Source organism: Macaca fascicularis, chromosome X (genome assembly GCF_037993035.2).
Source record: "Macaca fascicularis isolate 582-1 chromosome X, T2T-MFA8v1.1".
NCBI classification, from domain to species: domain Eukaryota; kingdom Metazoa; phylum Chordata; class Mammalia; order Primates; family Cercopithecidae; genus Macaca; species Macaca fascicularis.
In genome coordinates, this window is record NC_088395.1 from 15,646,323 (window position 1) to 15,660,768 (window position 14,446).

The 14,446-nt window shown below is 35.0% G+C and overlaps 1 protein-coding gene across 4 annotated transcripts in view; it reads right to left on the reverse strand.

Annotated features, from left to right (window-relative positions):
• Nucleotides 1–2,165: 2,165 nt before the first annotated feature.
• Nucleotides 2,166–14,446, reverse strand: part of AP1S2 (adaptor related protein complex 1 subunit sigma 2) — a 28,281-nt gene continuing 16,000 nt past the window's right edge. For 2 of the 4 annotated variants that reach the window (XR_287226.4, XM_005593044.4), the window contains one exon: nucleotides 2,166–3,731. Coding sequence is in view for 3 of the 4 variants with exons in the window: in XM_005593044.4 (XP_005593101.1) it covers nucleotides 3,684–3,731 (48 nt within the window). In the remaining variant the exon portion in view is untranslated. Of the gene's footprint in view, nucleotides 3,732–6,402; nucleotides 9,319–14,446 lie in introns of those variants that run through there. The other 2 variants (XM_005593045.3, XM_005593047.4) reach the window with 2 other exon arrangements.

Below are 14,446 nucleotides of genomic sequence, written 5' to 3' on the forward strand. Positions count from 1 at the left end.
TTTTTAAACATTTTTTTGTGGAGACAGCGTTTTGCCATGTTGCTCAAGCTGGTCTTGAACTCCTGGGCTCAAGTGATCCTCCCACCTTGTCTTCCCAAAGGGCTGGGATTATAGGTGTGAGCCACCACAGCCAGCCCTATGTACACATCTTTTTACACAAAGAACATATATGAATGCAGTTGAATATGCTTTTATTCACAAGAAGCATTGTCACATTTCATCAAGCCCTATTCTTCGTTTTATTCACTGCACAATATGGATCTATCAGTTTTTTCAACCATATCCTCATTGTTAGATGTTTAATTTTGTACTATTAAAGAATCCTGTGCTGAAAACAATCCTGTGATGGATTTTCTTAAATACTTCCACATGTTTTTGATCATTTCCTTAGGATACATTGTATCAAGGAGATGAATACTAAAATATTTCCAAGTTGCCTGCCAGAAGACTACAAAAAAATTATGTCAACAATAAACTTCACTGTTCCCACAATGTGAGTAATTTTAATCCTTACCAATTTGATACATTTTATGTGTTCACATATTTAATGTTTTTTGATTCTTGCTTGCCCCCTACCCCTTTTTTTAGAGACAGGGTCTTGCTATGTTGCCCAGGCTGGAGTGCAGTGGCTGTTCACATGATCATTGTGCACTATAGCCTCAAATTCCTGGGCTCAAGTGATCCTCTTGACTCAGCCTCCTGAATAGCTGAGATTACCAGGTGAGCGCCACTGCGCCCTGCTTGTTGGCCTTTTATTAATAATCTATTGGATTTGTCTGTATGTAATAGCTGAACAGCTTTTTTGCTTTAAAGTTCACTTTCTCAGTTTTAAAGTACTGATGGGCAAAGTCCATTTTTTTCCTCCTACTCTTCAGCTGGGGGCTGTCACGGTGTACTTTTTAAAATAGTGTGTTGGAAAGTTCTTTATATAGGAGTAAAGTTTATTTTTGTCATTTCCAGGAATATTAGGGTCATTGGTACTAAATATGCCTAGTGTGAAAGCAATCCTGGTATAAAAATCATAACAGAATGGTCAGAGAATAGAACCTAATGCAGAAAAAGCTTCAGACAAAATATTATACCTAGATTTCAGATCATAAATAAGATGCTCCCCAGCTTTATCAATTTTTTGTAACTTTCTTTCCATTGACATACTTGGGATCTTGAATTTTGGAGTATGTGACATTTGTCAATTTGAGATTTGGGAATAAGGACTTAAAACATACATAAAATACTGAAACGTTAACGAAATTTAAATAGGAAGAAAGTTTCCTCAAAATTGGGATTTCTGCATGGTATCTGTTAAGGATGAGAGTCCTTTAATGTGTAGTCAATAAAAGAAATCATGCATGTGGTCCAGGATAATTTCACTTTAAAAAGTTGGATTTGTTCCAGACTCTAAATGCCTGCTTCACCCTGAAAATGATCGACCTAGAACTATCTACTGATTTCAGTAATGCCGAGTAATTATCATTAAATTCAGTATTTTTTAATACTTTTCTAAGTACAGTCAAGATATATGCAATTAAATGTGGTCTGCAAAGCTGAAGTCTTAATAGATCATGGAAGATAAGAAAGAAAACCACCACCATCTTGAGCTCAAGACAACTGACATGTTGATGACTTTCCCCTCAAATATTAATAGGCAGGGTAGAAGGGCAGGAAGTTTTTAAACCACTGACTGGTTCATTATCCTGATAAATGTCCATCTTGAAAATTTATTAATGTTTTGTGTATATATTGCCTGATTACTATTTATGTTTCAAAAATTCCAACTATACATTGCTGGCAGAAGCCCACAGGCCTGTTTTCAGTGAATAGCTAGCTGCATGTTGGAGGCTTTTTAAACCTATAAATGTCTTTTTTTCCAATAAACTAGCAACTTAATTTGATGGTAGTTCCTGCCTCCTTCTTAAATATCCCAGTTTTAGAATGTAACATTTCCTATCTGTAGTAATAGGAGGTCCCTTAACTATCATAATAACCATATATTTGATTTGTTGCATAGATTAGGTAGTACAGTCTGCAAATATTAGTCCCTTTCTGTTGCATGTGCTAGCACCTTCAGTTCACAAGGGGGTAAGAGGAATCCAGTTGATCTGAAATACCTTTTGAGTAATAATCTAAGTTGTTCATTCAGAAAGAGTAGAAAAGTCAACTGCATCAAGGTTTTAAAAGCAGCATTTATTGATTGAAAATAAATGTGTAGATAAGCTCTCAGTAGCATGGAATCCACGTTATTTTTTAATGAAGTACATGAAGACTCAGAAGATCTTCCACCATGTATCTTGTGTGTGCTTATAACAACCACCATATTCAAATGGAGGGGAATTTTCAACATTTTACTGAAAAAAAATTAGAAATTCTTCCTTCAGCAGCTCTCCATAGTTTGACAAACTTGGAAAGAGATAAAAACACACTCCAGTGTTTGTACGTGGAACGTTTATTACAACTAATTGGCGATGTGATAAGACAGTGCTCACGTGGCCTGAATATTGGTCACAATCACAACAAAGCTTAATCCAGCCCAGCATATACAAGTGAAAATATAAACCGTGAAGACATGTTTAGATATGTATAAGTACTTAGAAAAGTGACGCTGAACAATTATATAGCTTTAAAAAATAGAGCCAACTAATGCCATTTTACCTCATTTAACTCTCACTTTTTTATAGGAAACGTGTCTTTTTAAATTTTTATAAGACTTCTGTTAACTAGGCAGTGCCATGGAAAGAAAGGAAGTTGCTGTAAAGTGTGCAGCACTTCTAAGTGGAGGGAAGCAAAATAAATTTGGCTTTAACAAGTACCCCAGAGGGAATATTCATGCTTTAAACAATGACTTTTTACACATAACACTGTGAAGACAGCAACATGTTTTTTGTAAGATACTGTTATGAAGAATTCCTGGAAAATTAACATTCTCACTTTATTTTGGGGCATCAAAAACAACTAAGTATGTGATTATGACCACAAAAAAATTCATCTCAGGAGTCAAATGTGCCTTGGCCTTAAAAATTATGTGCTTACTATTGTGAAACAATCCTGTTTCTCATCCCAGATTCAGAATGCCTAAGAAATAATTTTTAGTGTAAGAAGTATTCCAATTTAGTCATTAAAAATAATCTGTATTCCTTTTTTAAAAAAAAATGTAATTTCCAATACAAGTCTTTGGAGTAAATTTGCTTTTTAAAGTTTCAACGAAGTTAAGTTTCCATTCATTTGATATGTGACATGTCAATTCCCTTTTTTTTTTTTTTTTTTTACATATACTGAAATGCTGCACTAGTCTTTGGTTTCATAAAACCAGGTTTCACATTATAATTTAAGAGTTTCCTTTGTCAAATGCAATAATTAATAAATGTATACTGCCTGATTGATTTTACATGTATATGTGCCATTTTCATATGTGCACATAATCAGATTAAGAGAAACTGACCTTTAAACCTTAAAATATCCAGAAAAGGATCTTTTTCTGCACCGTTCTAATTCATATTTAAGTCCCTTATCACTTAATTAACTAAAGTTCCCTTTAAAAAAAATTGTGTAGGCATGAATGAAGCAGCTTAGCAAAACAGTAATACTGACAAGACATCATCTTACACCATTAGCTAACATGGACATGAAGGGAGTGACCATCTACAGTGTGTGAAATGCCACAAGAAGTCATCAACAAGGGAGGAGAGTTATGTCAGTCCAATTTCTTCAAGAACACTACGTGGGGTTTCAGCTTCCTGTGGAGGGAAAATGTGAGACTCTGGTAAGCAGATCCAGGGAGTCTTGAGAATGTGAAAAATTGACATGGAAGAACATGCTTGTTTTAGAGACTCAAGAAAGCAATTTTGTGTCACTGTAGCATTCTATTAGTGACAGTCATTGGTTATTTAGGGTTTTGTGCCCCAAACATTGGAGACCACAAAAGGACGTTTTCCGCATTCATTAAGTACCTGCTAATTACCTACCAATGTGCTAGATGCCATTGCTGTCATGCAAAAAGCAGTCAAGCCCAATGCAAACCAGTTGGCAATTTATGAAATCACTGTTACTCAATTATATATATGAAAGATAAGTTATCTTGGTGGTAAAATTCAAAACCTCTTCCCTCCGAATTCCCACAGTTCTTAGCCTAATGTTGTGTTCCATGCTTTTTGTCACATGCATTTATAGAAATGTCTTCTTCTTGGAGTTTTTAGTTAACTGTGTCCACAGCAGCAAGTCTTCAGAAACAGCTATCTTCCCAGACCTCCCCAGTGCAACCAATGGCATCACTAGAGGCCACATATAGAAAAAATGCCCTGGGCCAAAGGCATTTTTATTCTATGTAGCAACCAATACTGGTTTTTAAATGTCAAAGGAGTTCAAAACAAAGCAAGCATATCCAGAAAAAAAATATTTAAAAATTTTCCGAAGTGGCTGATTTTGCAAATCACAAAATAAAGGACCAAGGAGGCCAACTTTCAGGTATTACTAGCAACGAATTTTGTAATTAAAAGGCAACACTATATTTTAATGAGGGAAAATAATATACATTTTTGGTATCCAGTAATAAACTTACTTTTGCATCCTAATCATGGTACAGCACAAAACAAGAAGAGAAATTATATTAAACCATAAATCTTTAGAATATTAATTGCAGGTAAAGCACTTCATGGTGTAATCTTAAGTAAATTACTTAAACTCTATGGTCTGTTTCCTTATTTGGAAAACATGGATAATAGTACTTACCTTCATATGTTGAGATTAAGTGAGTTAAGGCTCTGCCTAATTTATAGAAAGTGCTCCAAAATGTTAGGTGATATAGTTACACAATTGAAATCTAAATGATTTAGCATTTATTATTAAATGCAAGTACTATATACCAATTCTACTTATAAAGCTCATATGATGACCTTGTAGTATGTCTGCATAGTAATAAAAATGGGTAAAAATCAGCTTTGGTGAAAAAGGTATTTTTTTAATAAGAGTCTAACCTATGAAGTATTCTTGCCCCCTCAAATTGAACCTCAATCTAGTCAGGTTACAGATCTAAACAGAGATGAGGGATATAAGAACAGCTAAACATTGCCACATGAATACGATGGCCAAATCCATAAGGTAGGATATCCTGCAGCATAAATGACCTGGTTTTTAAAAAAAAATGGCAAGGGGGGATAAAGCAGAAGACTTGTTAAAGATTAAAAGAGACTTAAAAGACACATCAATCAGATACGTGAGAGTCTTGGTTGGAATCTGATTCTAACAAACCAAATATAAAAAGGCATTTTTCAGACAATTAGGAAAAACTGAGCCAGGCACAAGATATTAATTATTAATTCCTGTTAATTTTGTTGGGCATGGTACTTTATCTGTTAGGGACACAGACTGAAGTATTAAAGACAAACTGACAAGATGTCTAGGACTTGCTCTAAGATACTGAGGCAAAAATCCGGGGAGTGGTTGGGGAAACGGTATTAAGTTGATGGTTCTTGAAGCTCAGTGATGTGTACACGAGGGTTCTTTATACCATTTCCTATACTCGTGAGTCTTGAAGTTTTCATGATTAAGTTTTTTAAGAAAGTCCAGTGGAAATGATACAACACCCAAGAATGATGTAAGCCAATCTCTTTCATTTATATTTAGCCTTAAGCATTAAATACACTGAGAGAATGACATCTAAATCACATATTCAAGAAAAATTTAAAATAATTATATCCATGTAATGTTAAATAGTTTAAAAGTTCATGTAGCCTTGAATGTATCAATTAAATAATGCCTCCATTGAATTCTACACAGTTTACATTCTCAGGTTCTCCATGTAAAAATGTCCCACAGCTACTCCTTGGAGCTGGTCAGACTCTTCCCCCTGTGCTCACTGCCTGCAATCTTACATAGCATTTCCTGAAGATAATCATACTGCTTATCAAATATGCATTCTTGAAAATATTTGTCCTTTCTAAAAGGCCTAGTTTCAAATAATTATTTACATATTTTATTACTGTGAGACTTGTACAGGTAGAGTTTTAAAATAAATTGTGTTGATAATATAAAATGGAACTTACACATGTTCACACTGAAATTGTAGCTCAAAATTACGGAGAAAAACTGTTATCTAAAGTCGTAAAATTTACAGAAACAGAAAGTCGAATTGTGGTTGCCAGGGGCCGGGGGAGAGGTGGATATGGGGAACTGCTGATTAATGGGTATAGAGTTTCAGTTCTGCAAGACGAAAAAGTCCTGCAGATCTGCTGCACAACAATGTGAATATACTTAACACAACTGAACCGCACACTTAAACCTGCGTAAGATGGTGAATTCTGTGTTACGTGTTTTTAACCACAATTTTAAAAATTTGCCTAGAAAATGAACATATAAAACGTTATTTTATGAGGGATGGAAAAGAAAAAAAGTCATTCACATGAGACGAAGTACATGCAATACTTTTATTTTAGACATGCAAGGAAAGCTATTTCAGAATCTACTCATTTAAAGCAAGCAGCTGTATACAGATAGCAAAAGAAGCAACATTTTGTTACAGCTTAGCACAAGGCATCCAACACAAACAGGCATGAGACAATGCATATTTATGTAGCATTAAAACCAGATGAATAACATATTGTGGGGCAGGAGGAAGAAAGGAGGGGAAAAATAGAAATGAAAGACCAATGTTTCTCAATGCTTCCAATATATAATGCTAAATTTCCCATTTGATAGCACATCCAGGTGCTTCAAATGTAGTGCATTACAGTGAGAATGTTAAGAATGGAAAATCTTATCTGTGTACCTGCCTAATACTAAGTTTGGTCAAAACACATTTTCATAAATCTTCTTTCAGTGGTAAATCGATTTGAACATCTTGTGAAATTATTGTTTAATAACTTACTTAGGCTTTATGCTCTCTAGATATAAACAATGAATTGTTTTCCTTTTATAATAAAATAGGCTGCATGTTTTATTAAAAGAATATGCAACAGTCACCAATATTAAAGGTTTTAAAATTCAGAAATATAATGCCACAGTTAACAAAGCATTAAGTATTTAAATGAGGACTCAATATATTAGAATGCCATCACTAGTAAAATATAAGTATTTAGGTATTAAAACTGAATATTAGAATTTTTGAACTATATAAACTCAGTATTAATGCTTTGAAAGAGTTATTAAGCAACAGATATTGCAGAACAGACTTCAGACATAGCTCTCTAATAAGTTCTTAAAGGGACTGTTTGATATTATTATATAGCACAAATGTGATTCAATAAATGTGGCACTACAGAATTTCTTAACACTGAATGTTTTAACCTTAAATGTTATATAATGGTACAAATTAATTTTAGTTTCTTGTATTATTTTCACATATACTTTTATGTAATACATTAGAACACATTCGCTCATACAGATTGTAAGATAATCACACAAAATAGTTTCTTTTTTTAACCTCAATATTTGAAGACCAAACCATACTATATATTACAGCACTGCTTATTTTGACCTAGCACTTCAGCTATATTTTCTTTGGTAAACATTTTAATGATTGTCATGTTTTCCTCTTATAAATCACGGATAGTTCATTAATGATAGTATGTATGTGTTTAAGATTTAATATTACTCAAAACACTTCTAGGTTATATTTTGTCAAGATGAGATTAAATCAGTTGCAGAGAGGAATGAGCTATATCAAGATCACATATAGAATGAAATAAAACAGAAAAGTTTGGAATGTGAACAGGAAAAAAATACAATCATAAAAGTACTAGTTCTGAAATGTTCTACTATTATTATACAAGATAATAAATCACCATGCTGCGGATATTTTCTTTCATATGTATATCAGCATTCTATTTCCTCTGTGAAATTCTGCATACTCGATGAGTAGTCATTTAGTACACAGGGACATTAAAATATTCATGACGTGGCTACAAAAGAAATGCATACATTCTTACACACAGTATACAAACTGACACAGACACAATCAGATTTCTAGAACATTTAGTTCACAGTAAAGATAACTAAAACTTAAGTTTCTGTTTGCTTTCATTCTTTGGTTTAAGGCTGAGTATTTAACTTCTAAACAATGCCCAAGACTTTAGATTCATTTTTTTCTAACTTTACTATATATAGTGTTCCAAATGATGACAGACATCCTCCAGAAATTTTACAAAATCCTAAAACACTATATTTATTACTAATATTATGAAAAGATTTTCAGTGTAAGTCATCTGGTCAATACTGAGTTGACCGAAAATTCAATTAGAATATTCCCCTTCCACCAGTGTTTAAATTCATTAGTTCATTTGTATTACATAAAGTAAAGAACCTAGAGAAAAATCTTTCCCAATAAAAAGTGGAAAAGTAGTCACTCATCTGGTATTTTAAGTAGCAATGAAGGTTTTTTAACTGTTTACTTATACCTACAAAAGCAAAAAATTCAAAAACTTTGACTGAGACTGAGGATATTACTTTTTTAAAAATCCTCAAGACAGATTTTAATGAACTCTCCAAACAGATTTGAGTGTCTACAGAAGGACTTCTAGGGGCTCCGAGAGTTCCCTGAAATTAGAAACAAAATGATGTACAAATTTTCCTGGGGAGAGGGCCCATCATAGGGATTATATCCCCATCAGAAAGCAAGTTTAAAATTGCTTATTTGAGTGTCTTTAAAGTATCCTCATTTTAATATTTATTCAAGTTGAAACTTTGAAATGTTGAACTACAAAATCATGTAAACTGTTCCAAGAAAAATATCTAACAAATCCCTAAACTTACACAACCATTAATTACAAAAGTATCTGAGGACAAAAGCCAGTTACATTTTAATCCTCAAAGAATTCCTAAATATTTTAGAGAGATAGCTGCCCTTTTCCCCCAACTCAGAATATAGTGGTATGAAGCAGCAAGTTAAAATCATATTAATAAGAAATTAAACTCCCAACTACTTCATTTTCTTACAGAAGCTCTCATTTTCATAGGGAAATTCTTCTGTATCAATGGCATTAGTGATTCACAGTATTTAATGAATGCTTTTTTGTCAATGAACCTCTGAACCTATTTCCATATTCTGTGTAAAAAATAAATTATAAGCCCCAATAATGGATCATTATCCAAGCAAAATTCCCTATGAAAATATCAGTTTAATGAAGTAATTGGGACTATCCCTTGGGATTTAATGTAATTAGACTTTTCAGGTAATGCTAAAATATAAATAACAAACTTGACAAAATTGTAATTACAAACTGAATTTATATATCCTACTACATTTTGATGCATGTCAGTACTCCAGCACGTATTCTAGTACGCTTTCTTAAACCCAATGAAACTCTTGCTGTGATACATAGTCTCTGTTTTCTGGAGAGAGAACAAGAAAAGTTTAAGTCTGTCAAATAACCTTTTGCCTAAATAATACCAATCTGTCAAATAACCTTTTGACTAAATAATACCAGTTCTTTGAGCCTTTATATTATAGTTTTTCATCTTTTTCTTTTCTCTCTTAATTTTCTATCATACTATGTAAAAACCAACCATCGAGAGCTTATGCTCATTAAAAGAGGTGGTTTCCCAAATAGGGCTGAGTATGCAACCATTCCTCCCCAGGAGACTTACTATGAACTACACCAACAATTCTACAGGAACAATTCTCAATGTGACCACCCACGCATTTCCACCACTTATACTCTGACACACCTTTTACTACTTTTAGGAAAGAAAAGGGTTGATGATAAGCCAAACTATTCTTTACAGTCAATGATCCATATTACTTTACTTAAGTAAGAAATTAGCATCTATTAATTGTGAGAATATTCTTCATAGAGAGAAACCCCTCATTGGAAAAACATCCTTCAAGAAGAAAAGAAACTCTAAAATGCACAAAAATAAATGTATTATTTTTACCATTTTAAGTTGCTTTAATAACATTTTAAATAATTTCCCAGTTTAGACTGCTAGGGTCTAAAAAATTCCGTTATAAATGCCTTAAAGACCACTTAACATTTAAGGTAATTTTTTAGCTAAATGATATGCCCATAATTAACAAAAATATTTTTCTTTCAGATACAAAGAAAGTAGATTCAATTACAAACTCCAGCTTATAATTGAATCGCCTCTTACCACCAGTACCTCTTGTGAGTCACATACAAATTATATCAATTAGGAATTAGGGAGGGTGAGAGTAAAGTCTGTCATAGCACACAAGGGACCCTGTGCAGGCCTAGGCCTACTATTTTGTTCTTCCCCTGGGTACCTGCAGGAAACAGTCACACATAATACTTAGCATAACTATCAGTTTCTTACAACACTAAAACCCCAGTGATTTCAATTAAGTGGGAATAAAGGCCAGAATGAAAACAGTAAGAAAACATTTTTTTAATCCAGTTGTATTATACAACTATAAACCACGTATTGTCCTTAGTACAGGTTCTCTGGAAACCTATTCTTTGAATAAGGATGACAATGTATTATTTCAACCTGAAACGGGCCTTGAATCCCAGGAAATCTTTTTTGCTCCTCACTAATTTGCTCCCCACTAAGTCTACTGCCAACTCCTCATACTGTCTTCAAGCTATACACCCCTCCCCTTCTCCCCAGTCCCAACAATTCTCCTTTAGATAATGTCATTTCTCAAGGCCAAGAAAATGACACTTTCTCAATTTTGCTCATCTTACTCATGAATTAAAGAAAAAAAAAAAAGTCTACAGCTTTACCCCATTATCACCACAAAACCAAGGAGAAAGACTCTTCTCATCCAAGACCAATGATTTTGATTCCATTCCCATTCTCCCTTCCAATATACTTTTTTTTTTTTTTTTTTGAGACAGAATCTTGCTCTGTCACCCAGGTTAGAGGGCAGTGGCATGATCTCACCTCACTGCAACCTCCGCCTCCCGGGTTCAAGCGATTCTCCTGCCTCAGTTTCCTGAGTAGCTGGGATTACAGGCACCCACCACTGCACCTGGCTATTTTTTTTTTTTTTTTAGTAGACATGAGGTTTCACCATCTTGGCCAGGCTGGTCTCGAACTCCTGACCTCACGATCCACCCGCCTCAGCCTCCCAAAGTGCTGGGATTACAGGCGTGAGCCACTACGCCCGGCCCCAATATACCTTTCTTGTATTCTATTCCTATTTGTCCTTCTTAGAAAACATGCACTTCTACTTTCCCCTGCATGAAGAAAAATGTTGTTCTCAGCACCCTAAAAAAAGGACCAGATGTAGTGGGAAGTGTAGGATGACAAACAGCAGAGAGAAGTCAAGTTACACCTGTTCTCAAAACCTAAGACAAGCCCTGTTACCGTGAAATTTCCTAGATATTCACCATACTAGGCTTATGACTCACAAGTAAAACCAACCGGGAAGCTATAACGAACACTGATAAACTAGGAGTTATCTGCAGGCTTAAGTCTTGTTGACATGAGAAGTGCTTAAGTAAACCAATGGTATTGAATATCCATGACTGAATGCCTAAACTGCTGATTATCTTTCTACTAGTACAATGTAGTAAAAGAAAATAATTTACATTTAATGAAAAGTAAATATAAATAAGTGTAATTTCAAGTTATTGCTCTACTGCAGTTTTCCTTATAAAAGGACTTCTTCACTTATTCCTTGCACTATAAAGTGGTATCCTTCGTCCTTCACATTCTAGAACACAATGGTCCTTTTTATTGACCCTAATCGAATTCTATGGCAAAGGATGCAAAGTCCTTACTCTCAACTCTGGAACCCTCTTCCTTGTGTCAAAGACCAAGAAGCCAGAGAGTATCTAATCTTAATACAATCTATTTTGAGCAATGAATGAAAAAAACAGAAGAATTGAAAGCACTCTGTAAGGTGCCTTTTAGATGACAGGGCTCCCAGTGTCAGTCTTACAAGCATTTGTGAAGTGTTAAGAAACTCAAGCGATTTTTTTTTTTTACATTAAGTTAGCAATGAGTGGCAAGAGTTACATGGTTGCTCCAGATGGTTAGTGTCTAAAATGGCCAAGAGCAGAGAAGTGCTTTACTTTACGTGCTGAAACTTTATTTTAGTAAATTCTACTCTAGTTTTACCATCTGGAGCAACACGATGTATACTCTTTCATTCACACAGCAGCATTTTTCCATTTTTTAAAAATGTATAATACTAAATATATGCTTGTTTTTACACTTCTGGAAAAAAGAGCAGGGGGAACTTCAAAGATTTTCAGAGGTAACACAAGTTAGCTAATATCCTGCTCCTAAGCCTGGGCAACATGGTGAGACCCTGTCCCTACAAAGAACAAAATAATAATAATAATAATAATAATAATAATAATAATATAAATATCCTGTTCCTAGATCTTTTCTCACATGATATACTTTGAGTATCCTTCCATATCATTACAAAAAAAAAAATCGATCTCATTTCTTTTACAGGTACATCAATTTCATGTATGGTTGTACCACAGTTTTCTTAACCTATTTCTCATTGATGAATATTTAGGTAAGCTTCAATGGCTTATTATACTAAGCAGTGTGTCTCAGTACATTTTTGTTGCATAAAATTCTTTGAAGTATAACTAATGGGTCAAAAGGTATGCACACATTTAGTCATTAGTAGACATAACCAAACTAATCATCCAAAACAAAATACAACTTTTAAGTGCTCATCTTTGCCAATCCAAGAAGAAACAAACAAAAAAAAGGGTCTAGTTGATTTTTAAATTTGCATTCCCTTAATAAAAGGACCATTTGTTTTGCCTTCATCTGTGAATCACATATTCATGTTTTCTGCCATCTTTTTCTATTGTGCTAATCTACTTCTATTACATTTGTCTTATAAATTTGTCTTAAAAATAATGATGACGATAATTTACTACATCTTATAAACAACGCTCTAGTATAGTTATCAAATACTAAAGACAAATCACTTTAACAGTTAATTGTGCTTTTAAAATAAAAAAGAAGAGGCCAGGTGCACTGGCTCACGCCTGTAATCCCAGCACTTTGGGAGGCCAAGGTGGGAGGATTGCATGAACCCAGGAGTTCGAGACCACTCCTGGCAACATGGCGAGACCCCATTTCTACCGAAAATTTTTAAAAAATTAGCTGGGCATGGTGGTGTGCACCTGTAATCCCAGCCACTCGGGAGGCTGAGGTGGGAGGATCACTTGAGCCCAGGAGTTCAAGGCTGCAAGTGAGCCACGGTGGCGCCACTGCATTCCAGCCTTGGTGACAGAGTGAGACCCTGTCTCAAAACAGGGTTTCACCATGTTGGCCAGGTTGGTCTCGATCTTCTGACCTTGTGATCCACCTGCCTCAGCCTGCCAAAGTGCTGGGATTACAGGCGTGAGCCACCACGCCCGGCCTAGGAATGATTTGTATAGCTATTTGTGTGTTCTTAAGCACATTTATCCTTTCTTGATTTTTTGCATTTTAGATTAATTTTTAGTCAGTTATTTATACTGTGGCCTACATATAATATTGAAAAGATATAGCAGTCTATAAATGTAAATGGAGTATTTACTCCATAGTGTTAAATTAAACCAAGGCTTCTTAACCTGGGTACAGCTGACATGTGAGGCCAGATAATTCCTTGTTCTAAAGGGGCTATCCTGTGCACTGTAGAATTCTCAGCAGCATCCTTGGTCTTTACCTACTGCATGCCGGTAGCACTGCACCCCAAGTTGTGACAACCAAAAATGTGTCCAAACACTACCCAATGTCCCCTACAGGGGCACAACTGCACCACTCCCACCCCATGGGAACCACTGAGTTAATCTAATTGGCTCTAGTTGGTGGGTAAGATTATATTCTAGTGTGTTTGCCTGTATTTGCTAATTTTTCCAGAATGGGAATTTTTATTTTTAAAAAAAGGCATCAGAGGAAACAAAAGAAAATGTCAGTAGGTGAAAAAAGGACTCGAACCTGAAATTTTTCAGAAAGTATTTTTTAATTAAAAAAAAAATCACCGCCGACACCACAGACTATTCTCTTCGCAGGTCCCTGTGTAGGTTCCAACCCTAGGGCTCATGAATTCCAATTACTAGGTCAGGATCAGCATTTAAGAAAAGAAAAGTAGAATAAAAATAGCAAGGGGAAAATCCTCAAAATTTTGAAAAGCATACAAAGAAAAAAGGCTCAAAAACACACAAAGCAAAATGATGACAACCTGAGAACCAGTGAATATGGACACTGGCCAAATTATTTTATTTATTTATTTTTGAGACAGAATCTCACTCTGTCACCCAGGCTGGAGTGCAGTGGCCAGATTTCGGCTCACTGCAGCCTCTGCTTCCCGAGTTCAAGCCATTCTTGTGCCTCAGTCCCGCAGGTAGCTGGGACTACAGGTGTGCGCCACCACGCCCAGCTAATTTTTGTATTTTTTGTAGAGATGGGGTTTCGCCATGTTGGCCAGATTGGTCTCGAACTCCTGGCCTCGAGTGATCCACCCACCTCAGCCTTCCAAAGTGCTGGGATTACAGGTCTGAGTTTGACTGTGCCCAGCCAAACTGTTTCTTATTAA